The following is a 19,511-nucleotide window of genomic DNA, read 5'->3' on the forward strand; positions in this document are numbered from 1 at the left end:
GGTAATATAATGGAACAAAGTCAACAAATAGCATGTTAAATATGTTATAATTAACTTTTTATTAGATCCAATAGTATATATCGAATGGTTTCCAGCTTTATGGTTAAATATTTTCTTTTCGAGCTTCTCTTTAACTGTTGTATTAAGGTTGTAAATTTTTGATGCTAGAAACTATGGAATCTTCTTTGCTGCTGCATTTTTCTTGAGAGTTCTTGCAATTTCGAATAGATCTGCGCATTGTATGAAATGGAGGCTTTAAAATATCTTGAAAACAGAATAGGACTGCTTTTCCAAAGGAATGCTTACTTGTAAATCAGAGAGTTTCAAAATTGACAGCAAGATTATCATCATAACTTTCGATTTTGCTGCGAAAAAGGAAGACAAGTAATTAACAAATCATTTACTGTTGTTCATCAAAAGAAGAAAACTTTGATAACAACTAATGATGATAAAATCAAGCTATCTTTTAATATTTTAAATTGATAAGACATTCAAAATATTTGAATGGTTTAAAATATTTTCTTTTAATTTCTATAAGATATTATCATGATTATATAATAAAATTTAAATTTTTATTCAAAAAGGCAATATTTCAAACTTTTAATTTCAAAAATCTTAATTCTGCAATAAGTGTATTTAATTGTAGCAAATTTAATGATCCTTCGTCATGCTTAGCAATTTGGAACTCATAAATTAATGATTTCTTCAAGTAAAATTCTGCATTATTTCAAAAGTCAATAATTCTCTAGTAACTTTTCTTCAAACCCTAACCATTATATTATATGTATAATGGAGAATAATTGCAAAGAAAGATAGCCGAATTTACTGGGTAGTTCTTGTGATGCGAAATAATTGCAAATTAACACCTAGTTTTAACAGCATCAATCTCTTTTTGCTCTCATTTAAATGCATTCGCACACTTTAATTTTGAAATATAAGAGTTTTGGAAATTATCAAATTTATCTGCTCAAATAATATAGATCTTCATAAGTGTTAATAGAATCATTAGCCTTACATATAGTGTTTAATATAATGATGCACATTATACTGGGATTCATTCCTTATTCATCTAGTTATTATAAGATTTACAACCCCATGAAAATTTAAAATTTTGTCAAAAATAGTGAATGTACCTTTGTTGCCGTTTAGAGATTCTCTTTGTAAACTATTCAATATCAATTAGCGGTTTGGCCCAATCATTTTTGGTCATTACACGGTGGCTAGCTGCATGGCTAGTCTCCGCCAGTTTGACCGCATAAACGAGGTTCTCAAACGGTAAGCATCGTGTGATCCGTTTCGCACAGCTCCTCAACAAATTCTTAAATTTCTAGAGTATTTTTTTTTTTTTAATACTTAGTTTGAAAGCTTAACTTATTTCATTTGCTTTCCATTATCTGCGGTACAATTTATTATTATCTACAATGAGCTAATTCTAGATGTTGCTTTTTGATAAATTTATCATTTGCTGTTTTTATATGCTAGATTTGTTTTTCTGATTTGTTTTCAAGACTTTTATCCAGATCTACTGTAATCTTGCTTTGTATTTGCTTAGAAATAAGTTTTTAATTATAAAAAAGTGACAAATATAAAACAGAAATGAATCCTCAACAGTATTTATCTCCTATTGGAAAATGGGAGCACCAAAATAAAGTTAGTAAGTTTTTCCATCCTACAAAACAGAATTTTGGAATCAACAGAAGAGCTGATGCAAATACTCCAATTGAAATCAATTTTGGGCCTGTTCACTTAAGATGGCAGGATGGCTCTTGGACAAACTTGAATCTTCCTGAGCAACCAGCTAATCCAAATCCAACTCTTCAAGAGATTTCAAAACTTCAACGCGAAAACGCTCAATTACAAGTTGAATGCGAAATTTTATTACACATGCTTACGGTTTCGGAAATGAAGAAGGTTAAATTCCAAAATCGCTTAACCTCATTGAAAAATCAAATTGCTTCAATCTTAGAGCAAATTGAGAAGGAAGAAGAGAATATGGAATAAGTTTAATGAATGTTACTACTAAATAGCTGTTTGTTTTTACTTATTTAATAAATATAGAAAACGGAAAAAGTTGTTTTTATGTTTTGATTCTTCAATATAGAATACAAGTCTAAATCATTTAAAATCGAATGTAATTGATTTGTAGATAAATCCTCATATATGAATATTAAAACTCTAATTTGAGCTAGCTCATGCTAATCACAATATATTCTCATTCTACGAAACTCTTAATGACAGGTACGTATTTAGATCATTTTATTTCACAATATAATAAAAATTGTATTATCTTTGAAGGAATGATTGTAATACTATTATATTAGAGTTCTATTTAACAAAGAGAAATATAAATCATAAATTTTTTTAGTAAAAAAGCAATATAATAATAAAGAAACGAAACAAACTATAAAAAACTAATCAAGAAAACAACATTCTTTTTTTTCCTTAAAGCTTTGTGGCTTGTTCCTGGAAGAACTTGAGCTTGTTGAGATCAGCCTGGATTCTTGAGAAGAGACGTGTGAGGGAATTCTCATCGAAGTCGAGATCTACGATGCCATAAAGAGCACCGAGATGAGATGTGAAGAAATCGATAGCTCTCTGCTTTTCCTGCTCGACTTTCTGTTTAAGTTCCTTGAGCTCCTTCTGGTGCTGCGTCTCGATGTTCAACATCTTGACATTTGCGGCGGCAGCGGCGCTCTTCTGTTCCTTTGCTAACTTCTCCTGCATAAGCTGGGATTTGTTCTCTGCGGCTGTAACATTTCTTCTAAGGGAAATGTTTTCTTCATCAAGTTCTCTGATCTTTGCATCGAGTTGACCAATTGTTTCTTGGAACTGCTTTGTAAGGACGCAAGCCTTCTCAGCCTTCTCCTGCAACTCATTGATCTTAGCAGCGGATTCTGCCTGGTTGTCGTTCAATGACTTCATTGCGCACTGGAGATCGCTTTCGTGCTGTGCCTTCATTTCATTAACAACAGATTTAGCTTTCTTTCTTGTTTGTGAAAGCTTCTTTGATGTAGCATCAAGGGCATCCTGGAGCTCGTGGACTTGGTTGTAAAGAACTAACTCTGCCTTCTCATGCTTCTTGTGCATTTCTTCGATTTCTGCCTGTGAATTTTCCTTGAGCTGTGCAAGTTCTGTTCTGAGCTGCTCGTTTTCGGCAACCTTTTCTTGAAGGGCCTTCTGCATGCTCTTGACTGCCTGGCATACTTCATCTGATGAATCTCTTGAAGCAATAGAAGCAACAGATGGAGTCTTTGGAGCTTCAATGACAGAAGCTGATGCAGAAGAAGATGTGTCGAGTTTAATTGGGTTTGTCTTCTTCTCTGTTGTTGTTGGAACTGTCTTCTTGATTCTGTCGATCTTGTCTTGTTCGTCCTTGAGAATTCTGTCTTGGTAAAGCTCAACAGAGTTCTTGAGGTTCTCGTTTTCGTTCTTGAGATTTGTAATCTGAGACTTGAGATCTTCAATCTGCTTCTTGTACTGCTCTTCCTGTTGTGTCTTGCTGTTGAGCTCGTTTCTAGCAGCGACAAGAGCCATGTGGATCTCTCTGCGTGTATCCTTGAGGTGCTGGAGCTTCTTCTGAAGTGCATCGAAGAGCTCTGGAGCAGTAGAGATGTTCTCGATTCCGAGCTGCTTGAGGGAGTTGTTGATTGACTCCTTCTGGTCAGCGCTATCGACGAGGACATCGATCTGCTTCTTCAGGCGTTCGTTGATGAGGAAGAGAGCGGCAATGAGTGCGGCAAGATCCTTATCTTCTTCAGCAATCTTGTCGACAAGAGCCTTACGTCTCTCGAAGCATTCCTCTCCTGGTTCGAATAATTCTTGTGGAACAAAGAGTGGACCAAGGAACTTTAAGCATTCGTTAAGATTTTCAAGCTTGAAGCCTTCTTCAGCAAGGAACTTAAGGAATCCTTCATCAGCTGTGCAGAAAGCAATAGCATCGATCTTCTGTTCGTTGCATTCGAGGTTCTTCCACTCGCGCATGATAGAGAGAAGGAGATTGTAAGTTTCTGTGAACTTGGATCTGATTTCTTCGGAATCATTGAGCTTCTCAGCATTATCAGCTTCGAGCGCTTCGTTGTCTTCACGGAGTTTGTTGAGATCCTTTGCGCATTCGTTGATGATGAGCTGGATCTTCTGTGTAGACTGGAAGTGATCGAAAGCAAGGATCTTGTTGATGCGTTCTGTAAGCTCCTCATCGAATGGATACTTGATGGCCTTGATATCGAAATTATCTTCGAAGAGACGAGCTGTTAAAGCTGTGGCCTTCTTAGCCTTTGCAGCTAATGCGCTGTTATCAGCCTTAAGAGACTCGATCTCTTGTTCGTATTCAGCTGTTGCATTGTTAAGCTTCTGGACTAATGTGAAAAGCTTTTCACGTTCATCAGAGAGCTGTTCGAAGTCATTCTTCTGAACATTATATTGCTCCTGAAGATGGTCAATAGCTGCATGCAAATCTGTGCATTCGTCGGACTTTGCCTTGAGGGAATCTGTAAGAGAAGCATTTTGGCTCTTCTGCTTTTGGATTTCTTCCTCAAGAGCAGCAATCTTCTCGGATTGGCCCTTATTTTCAAGGGCTAATTGCTCCTGAGCTGTGTTAAGATCTGCATACTTCTGTGCTAATTGGTCAAGCTGTTCATTAAGCTTCTGGATCTTATCCTTACCTTTGGCTTGGATCTTCGTTAATTTATTGTTCTTTTCTAAGCAGATCTTGAGTTCGTTCTTAACATTAGAAAGTTCTTCTGCAAGTAAATCACGTTCCTTTCCATTATCAGCTGCGCTCTTCTTAGCGCGGGCAAGTTCCTTTGATTGTTTTTCAATTTGGGAGTTAAGGCGGATTCTTTCTTCCTCTGCTCTGTTTGTTAAATCAATAATCTGTGATTTAAGGGTAGATCTTGTTCTATCACCGTTTTCGGTTGCCTTTTGGAGCTGAAGCTTAAGGTTGGTGATTTCATCATGGAGTCCATTAACCGTTGATGCTGTTTCAAGAGCCTGTGCAAGCTGATCGTTTGTAGTATCAAGGTTGGTTTGAAGTTGATGAATGATTTGACGAAGCTGTTCATTCTGAAGCTTCATTTCTTGTATTTGGAGAAGGTCTCCCTTTGTATGGCTGCCTTGTGAGCAACTCCAGTTACTCATGCTGCCTGATTGAGAAGCTGTATCCATGATTTAATGAAAATGAGATAAAGGGCACGTTTACAATTATAATTCAGTGAATGTCGTTTACAATTTAATTTTTACATGTGGTTAATGTGTATTTATACATTACATCTAAAATACTGAATGTTTCACACTGTTAATTTGAAATTTCGTTTGGATTTAATTTCGTTACATTGATATCTAGCCGAAATAAATATTCCACACAGAGATTTGAAACTTATGCATTATATTTTACTCAAAAATTAGGTATAATCTCGAAATCAAAAGTTAAATGCCTGTAATTAGATCATTTTAAATCCTATCAATATAATAATTTCTGCGTAACAGATCTATGAGACTTATTCATTTTGGTTGAATTCCGAGTCAGGCCATTTCATATTGTTATTTTCGATCAAATCTATCGGCGTGATGCAACGCGTTGCATACTTTAGTTTACAACTATTCAATTTTTATCAAAATGATAAACATTCTCAGCATACTTTTTATTATCGAAAGAATGATACAGAAATAACAAATATCATCTGAAATTCATCAACATATTGTTTAATTTACTTTAATGAATAATAAATAAAGAATAAAAGTTAAAATGACTGATTTTTTAATGAAAAAAATAACAGATTAAAAATAATAATAAAAATTATATATCATCATCACTATCTTCGCTAAGGTTGTATTGGATTCCAAACTTCTTCAATTTCTCAATGAAATCTTGATTCAATTTCTTTGACGTATTCTTGTTTTCGTACTCATCTTCTTCATCAGATTCAGATTTCGGAATCAACTTTGGCGGAGACTTTCTAGTTGGTTTTGGATCGCTATCCATATCATCATCTTCGTCATCCTGCTCTGGAGGAGGCTTTTGATGTATATTTACAGAAATCTTTGGTTTGATTTCCTCAACTACGTCTTCCTCCTCTTCTTCTTCCGAATCAGAGTCATCAGGAAGGTTCTGTACAACACTCTTCATCGAATAAGTTTGATTTGCTGGTGTAACTAAGTATTGATCAATGTCATCATCAGAAGTTTCTTCTTCATCGTTTGTATTGTGATTTACTTGTTTCTTGATTGGTTGCAACTCATTGTCCTCGTCGCCATAATTACGAGGTAAACTGGAGTTTGGATTTCTCTTTGATGTGTATGTCACTTTTTGAACGTTTTCGGCTTTTTCTTCTTCCTCTTCTTCTTCAATTTTTGAATCATCTGAATCGAGTCCTAAATTCAAATCCAGCAATTTCTTCTTTGTCTTATCGATGTCATCTTCATCATCAGAGTCATTTAACACTGGTTTGTTCTGTCTCATTGGTGACATCTGTCCAGATGGTTTCGGAATTTCAGATGAAGTGAACTGAAGTTGTTTTTTATGTTGAGGCATCGGAGCTGATTCTTTTCTTGGCGAGTGTTTGATTACAGCGCTGACTTTCATTGGAGGCGCTGAGTATTCGACAGCTTCATTGGAATCACTGGATTGTTCTGTTCTGATTTGGAATCTCTGTGGACTTGGATTTCCTTGTTCTTGATCTTCTTCTTCACTTTCATCGGAATCAATGATGAAGTTTTTGACTGGACGTGGTGGAGGTCTTGGTGTTGCTTTGTATGGTTTGTAGTTTTCTTCTTCCTCTTCTGTGTCTTCGTCTGTATCTTCTTCCTCTAAAATCTTCATCATTTCAGCTCTGTAATCTGGAAAAACTGTTTTTGATGGAGAAACTTTTTGTGGAGAATTCGATGACTTTGGAGAAACTTTTGGTTTTTCTTCTTCTGAATCATCTGAATCTTGTAACTTTGGTGAGACTTTTGGTGAAGAAACTGGCTTTGGAGATGTTGTCTTCTTATAATTTTGGTCATCTGAATCTTCTTTATCATTTTGCTTTGAATAATTCAATTTTGTTGAAATGATTCTGTTGATTTCTTCATCATCTGAATCCTCTTCATCTTCATCTTCATCATAGATCTTCTGTGTTGTTGCAGATATCTTTGGTGAAATCTTTGGTGAAGTTGTCACTTTTTGTGATGTATTGAATGACTTTGATGGAGAAGAAACTTTTGGTTTTTCTTCTTCAATTGAATCATAATAATTAGATGTTATTTTTGGAGATACTTTGAAGGAGTTTGATGAAACAGGATTTGGCTTTTCTTCTTCATCTTCTTCCTCGGATTCATCGGAATCATGATACTTTGATGCTGTGAATTTAGGAGATGTCACTTTTTGTGATGTATTGAATGACCTTGATGGAGAAGAAACTTTTGGCTTTTCTTCTTCATCTTCTTCCTCGGATTCATCGGAATCATGATACTTTGATGCTGTGAATTTAGGAGATGTCACTTTTTGTGATGTATTGAATGACCTTGATGGAGAAGAAACTTTTGGCTTTTGTAATTCATCGGAATCAGAACTATCTGAATCTTTTGAGTGTAACAAAGATAAAGGAACTTGTTTAGGTTCAGGAAGTGTTATATCTTCTGATGAACTTGTTCCGAAAACTCCTCTCTTTGGACTTAACATTCTTGGAGTGTCATCATCTTCGTCATCATTAATTTGTTGTTTCTGAGGTGATTGTCTTGGAGATGGAATTGGAATTGGCTTCTCTATCTTTGGCTCTTCACTGCTTTCATCTGATTCTTTCTGTTCTTCATCAGAATCTTCTGATTCTTCGAAATCAAAGATGGATTTCTTCTTTGTTTGTGGAGCTTTTGCAGAGAAAGGATTTCTTTGTAAAACTTGTGGAGAAAGAACAGGTGTTGGAACTTCTTCATGGAAATCTTGTGTACTCTCCTCTTCTTCTTCTTCACTTTCATCTGAATCGGCTACTTTCTTGTTGTTTTGTGGCTTGTTGAGAAGAGATTTCTTGATGTTGTTGTAAAACTCTTCATCAGATTCATCGGAATCATCTTCTGTTGGTTTAATTCTCTCAGGAGACTTTGGTTTGAGCATTAATTCCTCTGGTCTGTTTTGTTCTCGCTTGGAAAGAGGAGAGGCTGGTTTTGAGGAGATAATTGGCCGGGGAACTTCACCTTTGTCACTTTTATCTTCTTCTTCTTCGCTTTCATCAGAATCCAAAATCTTTGAAGGAATTGGCTTTCTTTGTGGAGAACTCTTCTGAGAAGCTGGTTTCTGAGGTGGAGATCTTGGAGGAGAGCGTGTTATCTTTACGTCTGGGGCCTTTTCCTCAACGAAAAACTCATCATCGGACTCTTCTTCCGTTGAATCTTCTTCGCTTGAAAAATTCTTTGGTTTTTCTGGAGACAAACTCAATTGTTTGTGTGCAAAGTGTTCGCGTGGATCAGAGACATCATCAGAAGATTCCTCGTCCTTCTTTGAGTCATCGTCATCTGTATCTTCTTCCTCTTCTACCTTTTTAACTGAAAGTGGACTGAAACTGTTCCTTTGGAGGTGTTCTTTGATGGATTCAAGGAGATCCTTGCTGGAATCCTTCTTCGTTGGTGTTGTCTGAATTGGTTTCTTTGGTTGTGGTGCTTCTTCTTCCTCTTCGGATGAAGAATCTTCGGAATCATCCATGTAAATATCTGATGGATGCTTGATACTTGGGGATTTCGGATTGGTATATGTTGGTTTCGTGATTTCTTGGGATTTGGCTGGACTCTGCTTCTTTTCTGGAGAACTTTTTCCAGATTTGTTCTTTTCTGAAGCAGTTGATGACATCTTCTGTGGTGATACTGGTTTAACTGGTGATTTAGCTGGTGAAGCCTTCTTCTGTGATGACTTGGAAGCTGTAGAAGATTTCAATGGAATTATTGGCTCTTCATTTGAGTCTTCTTCCTCTTCTGATGAGTCGGAGTCTAATATTGGAGCAGTATAATGCTTAGCGGCTGGGCTAGACTTCTTTGGAGAAACATTATTTTGCTTGAATAAGATTTCATCGTTATTCTTATTCTTTTCTTCCTCAATAATGTGCTGAAGGTCATTAACAAGCTTAGTTAACTTCTCAATTTCATCTGTCAAAGCATCTGAAGCGAAATAATAACTTGGATCGCTGATTTTGAGTTTTAATGGCTTCTTTTGCTTTGTAAGCATTTCTGTATTTGGAATTGTGTCTTGTTTTGGTGATGTTGCCGGTTTCTTGTTAAGGAATTTAAGAAATTCGTTCGAATCTGAATCTGAGTTATCGATATCATCCAAAAGCTTCTTATTTATCTCCATCTGTCTATTTGGTTTTTCTACAGATCTGTTGATTGAAGATTCGTATGGTTGTGGGATTGAAATCGAAGAAGACGTTTCAATTGCAGAAGAAATGTTTTTAATTGGTGATTTCTTCTTGGTTGTAATGCCAGGAACGATGAATGGGTTCTTAATTTCATGATGTAGCTCAGATTCTTCTGTGGAATCTAATGCTTCATTGTACAGCTTGGTTGTTGTTCTTGGAGTATATTTATTAGCAGAGAAAGCATCAGAACGTGAAGAAACGGAAATATTGAAAGATGGCATCGAAGATTCATCTTCTGATGATGTGGAAAGTGTTGGAATATTACGGATATTTGATACTGGTGTTGGCTTAACAGATGAATTTCTTGTTGAAGCAGCAGTTGTATTTCTTGTTGTCGAGACTGAATTTGAGGTTGTTCTACGAGCAGAAGCTGTTCTATCTTCTCTTTGTGTTGTTTTCTTTGGAGCTTGACCCCATTTTGGCCTGTTTGAAAGAGAAATTGTTGGTTCCTTTTTAGATTTCTCTTCCAAATAGTTTTCGAACTTTTTATTCACGGTTTCCTGCTTCCTTTCACGCGCTGTCTTTGTATTATCGGAAGTTTTAGAGGCAGATGACGAGGCTCTTTCCTTTGATTTTGTAGAACTTCTCGATTTTGTTGAAGAATTGTTTGATCGGACTGGTCCTATCTCAAATGGTGGATTTTTGGCACTAGACTTAGTACTTTTGATATGAACGAAGCGAGAGTGAACTCCTCTATCGCTCATTTTTGATGCCGTTTAATTATTCCATTTATGATATTGTTTTCGAAGAATGGCACTATAAATATACTTGGTTTAACATTTCACACAAAAATCATGAAATTCATGTTCAAAATAAGCTTAAAGAAAAACATTTCAATATCATTGAACAATTGTACTTTCTCATCATGCTTGTTGTTGTATAAAATTCATATTAAAATACAGTAAAGAAGAAATTCAAAAAAATAGATGTAAAATTTTATTGTTCACGGATTGATAATATATATTTATGATAAGTTTGAATATTCTCAAATAGAAAACCCTAAGACAATTACTATCAAATTGATTTTTAACTCCCTACTCCATCCAAAGCATTCATAAAACTTACTAATGTCAACAATTAAACATTTGCTAACGCAACTAATTCCATTCCAAGAAAATCCAGGACTACATTTATCACACTTCGTCTGAGAACTGCATTCATCACAATTACACATGCATCTCACGCATTCCCTTTTTGAATTTGAATAATAACCTTTTTCACAATTTTGAACGCATATAGACCCTTGAAGAAAATATCCTTCATAACAAGAGGTACAAAAGTTTGGTAATATACTACATGATGAACAATTCCTACTGCATTCATGACAGATGTTATGATTATCACCATAATTGTGATCATTACACTTTGGTTGGCATTTGCCATTTTGTAAATAAAAAGATTCTTCACATTTAATACATTCTGTTTGAGATTGACAGTTTTTACAATTTACGGCGCAATTCTTGCATATGTTTTCATTTCCAAAATAATAATCACCACAATTATTCAAGCACTGGTGAAGATCTTGTCTAGAATTATATTCTCCTGTGCAAGAAAGGCATTGATTGCTATATGGTCCAGAACATTCGTAACAAGAGCTTTGACAAAATTCACATCTTCTAATGGTTTCATTAAGATAATAGTTTGAACCGCATGAAGAAACACACTCTGTATCTTTCAGGTAATATCCATCTGTGCATTTACTGCATTTTGTAGCACTTTCATTACATTCTGTACATTTTTCATCACATGGTTCACAAATTTTTGTAATGTGATTTGCAAAGAATCCAAGATTACATGATCTCACGCATGTATTTCCTTGCAAATAATATCCATCTCTGCAGCTTGTGCAATTTGTCGATGAAAAATCGCATTCCTTGCACGGGTAATTGCAATAATAACATCGATTTTGGCCTTTTGGAAAGTATTTTCCTGGGCTACATTCCCTAGCGCATTTGTTATTGTCCAAATAATAACCATTTTTGCAAGAATAGCAATATGATAAACTGTCACATGATTGGCATGTGTTATTGCATGCATCACATATTCGGGTACTATAATTTGGGAATGTTCCCATGTTGCAATCTTTTTTGCATTTATCTTTATATAAAAAGTAACCTTCTGAACACCCGGTACACGAATATTTTGAAGTGCATTGTGAGCATGGATAGTCACATCCGGTACAAATAATATAGCCAGAATTATAGTATCCATTAATACAATTAGTTACTCTACATGTGAAGTTAAACACTTCACTTTTTTGACCATACAAATCTTTAGCATAAATATTACATGTATAAACCTCATTGATTCGAAGGTTTCTTGAAACTGAAACATTATCGACTATAACTAACTCTGATCCATTACATTCAAAATTTTTGTTATATTCCATTTGGTTTATTATTAAAGTTACATTTTCTTCATCTTTGATTTTAGCTTTAAAACTAAAAATTTCTGGATATGTATAATTCTCTTTAAAGCTCGAAAGTACTGTGAGGCGAGGGAGATTTTTATTAATAACTGGAACGTGGAGTGTGTATGATCCATCTAAATCTTTAAGAATATAGGTGATATTGTAAAATCCTAATGGAGATTTAGGTAAATTAATTGTATCATTCAAAAAGTACGTGTCTCCATTATCAATAAGATTTGTGAAATTTTTGTCTTCAATTTGAAGAATTCTTTCACTATAACCATATCTATCCTTTTGTATATAATTTGTTTTCCTAGTAATATTAAATACGGAGTTTTTAACTGTTGAATCAATAGAAAGTTGAATAATAAATTGGCTGCCTGTGTCCTGGTGTTCGTCAATTGGAACTAAAAGATTAATTTGATGGGTAACATATTGGCCGAAGCCGACACAGTATGTGTAATTCTGAGTTTCTCCTGCTTGTATTGTGCGATTATTCCAAACAAAATTAAATCCTATCCATTTAGGATCAAAGTAAGCAGACCACGGATCTATAAATTTAATAGCACTATCCCAATATTGAGAAAAATAGTCGACATTTGTTACAAACTTGGAATTATTAACATAAAAATTCACATCACCTTTATGACCAACAAACAGTATACCTTTTTTCCCATTAATATCCAAGCAAATTATATTCCCATCTCCATTAATTGCAATAAACGAAAAAACTAACAAATCAAAATTAACAGATGAATTTCTACGATTTTCAACTTGATTTGTTATTTTAAGATATTGAACCCCATCAATTTTTTTCATAATTGAAACATATTTCAAAGTCTTGAATGATGATAGATCTTTGTCTTTTATATTTCCACAATTGTCCCAAATAATGTATAGTGTTATTAATGCGCAGACCAATATCAACACCACCAACAGTAAATATTGTTTCTCCATAATTAATTTGATACATGGTCTTTTGAGAATAAGTATTGTAAGTAAGAAACCATTTATTATCTGACAATTTTTATGATGTAGTATATATTTTTTGCATTAACAGATTGAATAATATCTGAATATTGATTTCTAGTCAGAGAAAAAAATCAAATTTTTAAAAGAAATGGGAGAGAGACACCTTTAAAGGTATATGTGTTTTCGAACTAAGTTTAAATTTTTCGGCCTTGAGAGACCTAGAATTTAATATATTTCAAAATTTAAAAATTCAACCACTAATTGAAAAATTAAGGTTTAATAGAAAAAGAAAACTTACTATGGTTTGTACAATAGAAAGCCGTGCACACGATGATAAAAGTTCAAATTTATATTCAAAGATTTAACATATTTTTCCGGACTTTTCAGAGAATTGAGCTGCGGCTCAATTCTCTGAAACAGTCCGAAGAAATATGAAAGTCTGTCATAGCTTTCAATGATTAGCTTGAATTTAATTTAACCTTAAAATTGAGCATTGAAAAGTCTAGATAGACATTTTTTTCTCTATTCCGAAATTCTGGAATAAATTTACATGATACTCGACTACTTTTTTCCTCTTTGGTTCGTCTTACATCTATATCAAACTCAGGCGAATCCTATGGGGTACCAGTCGAAGATTTGAAATTTAAGGTTTGTGTTCATTAAAAACATTAAATAAAGTTTAAAAACATTTGGGTGTTATTTTTCTTAGGAATGAAAATAATCAATCGAATATATATATATTTATTAACATGGAATTATTATTTTTATATTACAAAAATAAAATAAAAAAAATTATTCATCTACTGGTTGGATATTTGTTCCTGGATCAGTTATTTCAGGAAGGACATTGAAGAAGCTACTGAGTGCCAAAGGTCTTACGATGTAAGCCATCTTCTTTCCTTTTCCTTTGAGTTCAATTTCACCTCTTCTTTCGATGTTGTAATTCATGTTTACAATCAATTTGTATGTTTCTTCAGATATCTGAACTGTTCCTGGAATACCTGTTGATTGCAAACGAGATGCGACATTGATTGGATCACCAATGATATCGAAGACTGGTTTATCTGTTCCGAGAACACCAGCAATCAGAGGACCATTAGTATTAATACCAATTCTTGTCATCAAATTAGAATTGAACATGTTATTTGCTTCATCCAAAGCTGTCAATGATTCCAAAGCGAAATTAACCATCTGAGATGCGTGTTTCTCAGGAGCAATGTCTGTTCCGAACAGACCAGCAGCAGCCATGTAAACATCACCGATTAATTTGATCTTTGTGATCAAATTATATTTGGCAACTAAAGTGTCAAATTTTGCGAAAATTATGGAGAGATGATCCATAATTTGTGCGGGAGATAAAGTAGCCGCGTAGTTGCTGAACTTAACAATATCAATGAAAATGATTGTAGCGGATGGAACAGTGAAATTGATGTCTGTTTCTCCAGAGTTGAGTCTTGTAACAATATCTCTTGGAAGAATCTGGAAAAGCAATTTTTCTGATTGTGCTTTCGCTTGTTCCGCTGATTTTCTTTGATTGATAAGTTCAGTTTCATCTCTCATGATAACCACGAAAGCCTTTGGTGTTGAAGATCCGCTATCACTTATTCCAATCAATGTTGCATGCACTGGCAAACACTGTTCGTCATCTGTCAATCCCCTCAATGATTTCTCGTATGTCAAAGCGCATTGGCCGTTCTTCATCATTTCAATTTGCTTGTAGAGTTCTTCATTAAGGGATTCAGTCAACACAGTATGCAATGGCTGGCCGAGTAATTGGTCTGGTGTGTAACCAAACAAAGAAGTTGTTGCGTTGTTTATCCAATCGATATTCAAATTCTTGTTGACGAAAATTACAGAGTCAGGAGATGAATAAACAACTGATTTTGCAGGAGCCATAGTTTCAGTCTTCTTCTGAGAATCCTTATGTGTTATATAGTTCATCAATGTCTGTGATGATGACAATCCAAGTGGCGGAATTCTCAACAAAACTTGGATGCAGCCTCTATAAGAAATATCTATTTCATCGAAAACTCTCCACATAACAATTGTTATAATAACAGCAATAACAAACGTTGAAATGCAAATCAATGCAATATGTACTCTGAAATCTTTAATTGTTAATCTTGCAATTTTATAGATTTCATTCGTAGACTTCCATACTCTATCAACAATATGAGAATTAACAATATGAAATGCATTAGCAATTGCTCCATCTCTTTCAAAGATTGTTGCGTTTGGAGCACTGTTTGCGAGATTCAAATATGCATAGAGTTTAGTGATTGCGCCATCCAATGAATAGCATTTGTAATCATTGTGATCTTTGCCTTCGAAACCATCTTCGATACATGTTTCTTTAATATTATATTCATCAAGTTTTTCAGAAATACCAACACAACCTCTTGAATTGTTGCTGCCTCTAAGGAGATAGTTATTATCTCTTGTAACAGCAGTCATGAATCTATTTGCCATGTATAAGAAGAAATCACTTCCCATGGCCATCTCAGGAAATCCATGTCTCATACCAATAACTAATGTAGAAAATACAACAGCTTGAAGAGAATTATATGATCTTGTGATAGAATAATATGCCCAATAGTTATATTCCTTGAATGCTGCATTCTTTGATTGGCAAAGTGCAGGAACAAAAATAAATAACAAAGCAGAAATAATTGGTAAAGCACAAACTAAATAAAGAATATAAATCTTAATTGTATGTGATTTCATTGTCTCTTTGATCATGTTATCTTCATCTTCTGATCTTGTTAATGACTTTGAAGCAACTTCTCTGATTTGTTGGTTCAAATTACGTAATAAACTATGAATATACTTCAGTTCTTTGATATTAAGGAACAAATAGATATAAAGAATAGGAACAGCTAATAAAAAGTAAGCTGAAGGGACAATTGTCATCATTAATAAATTCAATTTGTTGTCTTCGAGTTCTAAACCATGGATAAGGCCTAAAACTCTTGTACCCATATTGAGAAATGCAACAGCTTGTTCGTGTGCGTTAGAAAGTACTTCGCATGGTCTTGAATCTTGGTCAACAGGGACAGTGTTGTCATCTGCATGCATTTCACGAAGGGATGTGAGAATCCTGATGTAAATGTCCTTAAGTGACTCGTTTTTGGTGTCATTGTACATATCATATAATTTGCAAACGTGTGCTGGGACCAAATCAGAGATCATTTCACGGTAAGCAGTAATATCAAGGTTCTGCTGTGCCATTTCCATGATATCTTGCATTGATCCGGTGAGATTGTCCGTACAACCGTCGGAATATCTTGCAACTTCTGAATCTCTTTGGGCAAGGTTGATTTCGGTTGGCAGACCCTGAATAGCCTTTATTTGGTCGTACATATCGTTCGGAATTTGGCCGATCTCTTTGAATAATGTGAAGACAGAAGAAGCGAGGGTTGAATCGAAGTTATATTTGATCGTGTTGAGGCTGATGAGTCTGTGAATGGAATCATAGCGCCTGTCAAACTTATTGAAGTAGAAAATGAAATAAAATACAGAAATAAAAGTGACTAAAAAGAGATTCCAGAGAATAGATACATGTAGATGTTTGTTATATTTGAGTTTCCTGGTCTGTATGCTATTCTGGAATTCGAGTCGGAGCCTGTAATATGTAAATAAATTACGAGCCAAAGATTCTTCGATTTCATGGTCCAAGACGCCATCGATAGTTCCAGAAGACATATCTGTCATCCTTCCACGGGATCCGGAGTTAGTCGTACTGGAAGATTTGTCTGGGTCGGTACTTTCTTGGATGAAATCGCCTTTTACACTCATAACATTCTTCTTGAGGTATTCTGGATATGCTCTGATTAAAGATCTGAAGGAATTGTCAATGGCAAAGTTCTTTCCTTGTTCAATTAATTCGGCTCTGTGCTTGATTTTAACGCCTTCCTTATAATCCATGGCGCCCTCGATCAAGAAATGGGAATAGTTCTCACAGATCCTTACGTTATTTGGCCATCTTTCCATTGCTTCTGCATATAAATCTCTGATGTTCTTTGTTCTCTTCTGTATATTAAAGAAAAAGCTCAAATCATCTGGTAACGTGATCCAAAACTTCTTCGCATCATCAATAACTGTATTTGACTTGTTACTGAGGTGCGTAATACTTTCGGCGATTTCAGAGTTGGCAGAACTCTGACGCAAGGCCTTGATATTGTTGATTTGGAACATAAGGAACCTTTCTGCCAGGGAAAGATCCATGGAACAAGCAATATTAAAGAATGTAGATAATAATCTTGATTCGCAAGGGAAGAAAGACAACATTTGAGTGATAAGTGACACCATATGTGGTGTTTTGTGGAATTCGCCTGTAAATTTCGACAAACTCCAGTTCAAGAATAATTGACAACGATTTGCGATGCCAACTCTCAAATATGTCTCGCATTTCATGGCAGAACGGTCTAATCCAAGCTTATGGAAGTGAACTCTCATCTTGTCATCCCTTAAAACGACCAAATTACTGTCAACTCTGTTATAAGGAATTGTAGTGTCTATTTCACCCATATCGTCTAACGCCTGGAATGAGAGTTTGTAACTGATGTTTTTGATCCTTTTCTTGAAAATGTAGTTCAAAACGAGAGTAATGATAATAACGGAGCCAATTGAGACACTTAGGATTACGTAGTATCTGATTTGGATGCCGTACTGGTAGCAGAGTTTGAGGATAGTTGGAATGTTGATGGCAATGTAAAGAGATGCGAAAATTGCGTTCATGTGGATATGAGAGAACGGGAAATGGAACAGGCGAATAACCATATAGATATTGAATACCATAGAGAGTACAATTAATATTGTCATGAAGTATTTCGGGAAGAAATCAATGATATAAGAAATAATCAAAAAGACACTTGGAACAAGAGTCAACATGAAATGTGTTGAGCCACTCCAACATGTGAGAAGCGATGGTGGGATGTATGGCAACGTGGCTGAGAAATAAGATTGTAAATATGAAACAAAGATAAGAAAGAAGTAATATATAGTTGAAACAACTAGGAATACAACATGGTATGTCTTTGTTTCTTTAATTGTGTATTTCAAACATCCGCCGAGGAATAATGAAATTGGCATTAGTAGAAGAATAGGAATTATATCAAAACATGTTCTTGAAAGTGATAAGGCCCATTTGAAAAATCTTCTGGTATGATAGTACACTACTAATTGTAAGCCAATTGATCCAACTAACAATAAAACAAGAACAGAAAAGATTATAAGAGAAATCTGGAGAGCTTCTTTGGCTTTTGATACTTTACTGATAAATGTGACTCTAAAAATCCATAAGCAAATGACGTCATCCCAAGAATTTGTTAATTGAAGAAAGGTGAAAGCAGGCCAGAGAGAAAAAGAAAAAATTTGAAGCATGATGATTACTAACGTGACCTGTTCCAAGAACACGGGAACAGTACCAACTTTCAGCATTTCATCAAAAACAGAGAATATTTTGTCAATGAATGAATGCTCACCATGAATAATCTTATTACGTGCATCAGCTGAAGTCCCGGAAGACATGGATCTTGAAAGCTGTACAGAGGCATAGCTTTCAGAGGCACGCATTTTAGATTTGAATAATATTGAAAAAAATTTCAGGCCGATAACAAAATAACGGGAATAATATTTTTTAGTATATGGTTTTTATGTGATTTTGGAATTTCGAACAAAATTTGAGGGCAGATAAGTGATACAAATTTATTATTAAAAAGAAATATTTATTTATATAGACTATCTTCAGTTTCAAGAATATGATACGTTTTAAATTATATTTGATTCAATTTTTGTGAGATGATTCAAAAATTGATTTTACGCTAATTCAAAATGAATTTAATTAATAATATGGATATTATATAGAAGATTCATTTTGAAAAAAACTATGAAGATGGGGAAAAGATTTAAAATGAAAATAACGGTCATTTTGACATCAATCATAAGATTTAAAATGTTTAATTTAGGATACAAAATAGGTGAAGATGATACGATATCTTAAATAAAATAACGTATATTAATTGTAAAGGTTCGTGGATGATTTTGAGACCACTTGTTGGGTCCTTATTTTCATATCATTTGTTTGCAACAATAAATTCTTGAAATTAATTGTTGAAATTCAAAGAACCTAAATTTCTTATATTTGTGTTAATTAACTTATTATCGATATTAAATATTTATAAAATTCAATTGAATAAATAATGATTCAGAATTGATTTGAAATTTCATAACGAACCTTCTTAAACACTAAATTCCGTTAAAATCGGTATAATGTTGTTTGTTATCCATTCCTTAGTCATCGGTATGCATTATTGTTCAATTCATCACAAACAATTGATAAAAAGCACTGTATGAGGGTGTGTTTATAGAATCAATAATAAATTATTAATTAGTTAAAATCTTAAATATAAAACCGATATTTTTACCGGCTTCTCAATTTTGGCAGTATTTTTTTCAATGTTCATTCAAATTCTCGTTCGCTTGGATAATTAAATGCCTTATAATACTCTAGCATTTGGTATCTAAAATATACAAAATCTTAAGCTTTAATGAGAGTATTTTCCAGAACAATTAATAAGATTTTGATGTTTGTTCGTATTTCTTGCCAGAGACTGTAAAGTATTCAATTTTGATTTTTTTATGTCCCGATTCCAATGACTTCCAAATTTGATCATCCCACAAATTTGATATATATGATCTGGATATTGCTTAAGTGGGATAATGATCCCAAATAAAATCGAAGATAGGGAAAA

General features: G+C 34.3%; 5 protein-coding genes across 5 annotated transcripts, besides 1 other annotated feature; 1 reads left to right on the forward strand and 4 right to left on the reverse strand.

Moving 5' to 3' along the window:
- Positions 1-1,140: part of a mobile genetic element that runs on past the window's edge.
- Positions 1,141-1,596: 456 nt separating this feature from the next.
- On the forward strand, positions 1,597-2,120 carry TVAGG3_0543840 (Chibby family; the record flags this gene model as incomplete). Its single annotated transcript, XM_001580423.1, has 1 exon — positions 1,597-2,001. The coding sequence occupies one exon, from the start codon at positions 1,597-1,599 to the stop codon at positions 1,999-2,001; it is 405 nt and encodes a 134-aa protein (XP_001580473.1).
- A 269-nt stretch (positions 2,121-2,389) lies between these two features.
- On the reverse strand, positions 2,390-5,180 carry TVAGG3_0543850 (biological adhesion protein; the record flags this gene model as incomplete). Its single annotated transcript, XM_001580422.1, has 1 exon — positions 2,443-5,163. The coding sequence occupies one exon, from the start codon at positions 5,161-5,163 to the stop codon at positions 2,443-2,445; it is 2,721 nt and encodes a 906-aa protein (XP_001580472.1).
- A 564-nt stretch (positions 5,181-5,744) lies between these two features.
- TVAGG3_0543860 (uncharacterized protein) lies at positions 5,745-10,083 on the reverse strand (the record flags this gene model as incomplete). The annotated part of the gene is made up of 1 exon (XM_001580421.1): positions 5,795-10,081. The coding sequence occupies one exon, from the start codon at positions 10,079-10,081 to the stop codon at positions 5,795-5,797; it is 4,287 nt and encodes a 1,428-aa protein (XP_001580471.1).
- A 232-nt stretch (positions 10,084-10,315) lies between these two features.
- Positions 10,316-12,744, reverse strand: TVAGG3_0543870 (serine-type endopeptidase protein; the record flags this gene model as incomplete). The annotated part of the gene is made up of 1 exon (XM_001580420.2): positions 10,363-12,744. The coding sequence occupies one exon, from the start codon at positions 12,742-12,744 to the stop codon at positions 10,363-10,365; it is 2,382 nt and encodes a 793-aa protein (XP_001580470.1).
- Positions 12,745-13,507: 763 nt separating this feature from the next.
- TVAGG3_0543880 (guanylate cyclase protein) lies at positions 13,508-18,333 on the reverse strand (the record flags this gene model as incomplete). Its single annotated transcript, XM_001580419.2, has 1 exon — positions 13,552-18,333. One exon carries the CDS (start codon positions 18,331-18,333, stop codon positions 13,552-13,554), a length of 4,782 nt encoding a protein of 1,593 aa, XP_001580469.1.
- Positions 18,334-19,511: the final 1,178 nt, after the last annotated feature.

This window comes from Trichomonas vaginalis, chromosome II (assembly GCF_026262505.1).
Source record: "Trichomonas vaginalis G3 chromosome II, whole genome shotgun sequence".
In the NCBI taxonomy this organism is placed as follows: domain Eukaryota; phylum Parabasalia; order Trichomonadida; family Trichomonadidae; genus Trichomonas; species Trichomonas vaginalis.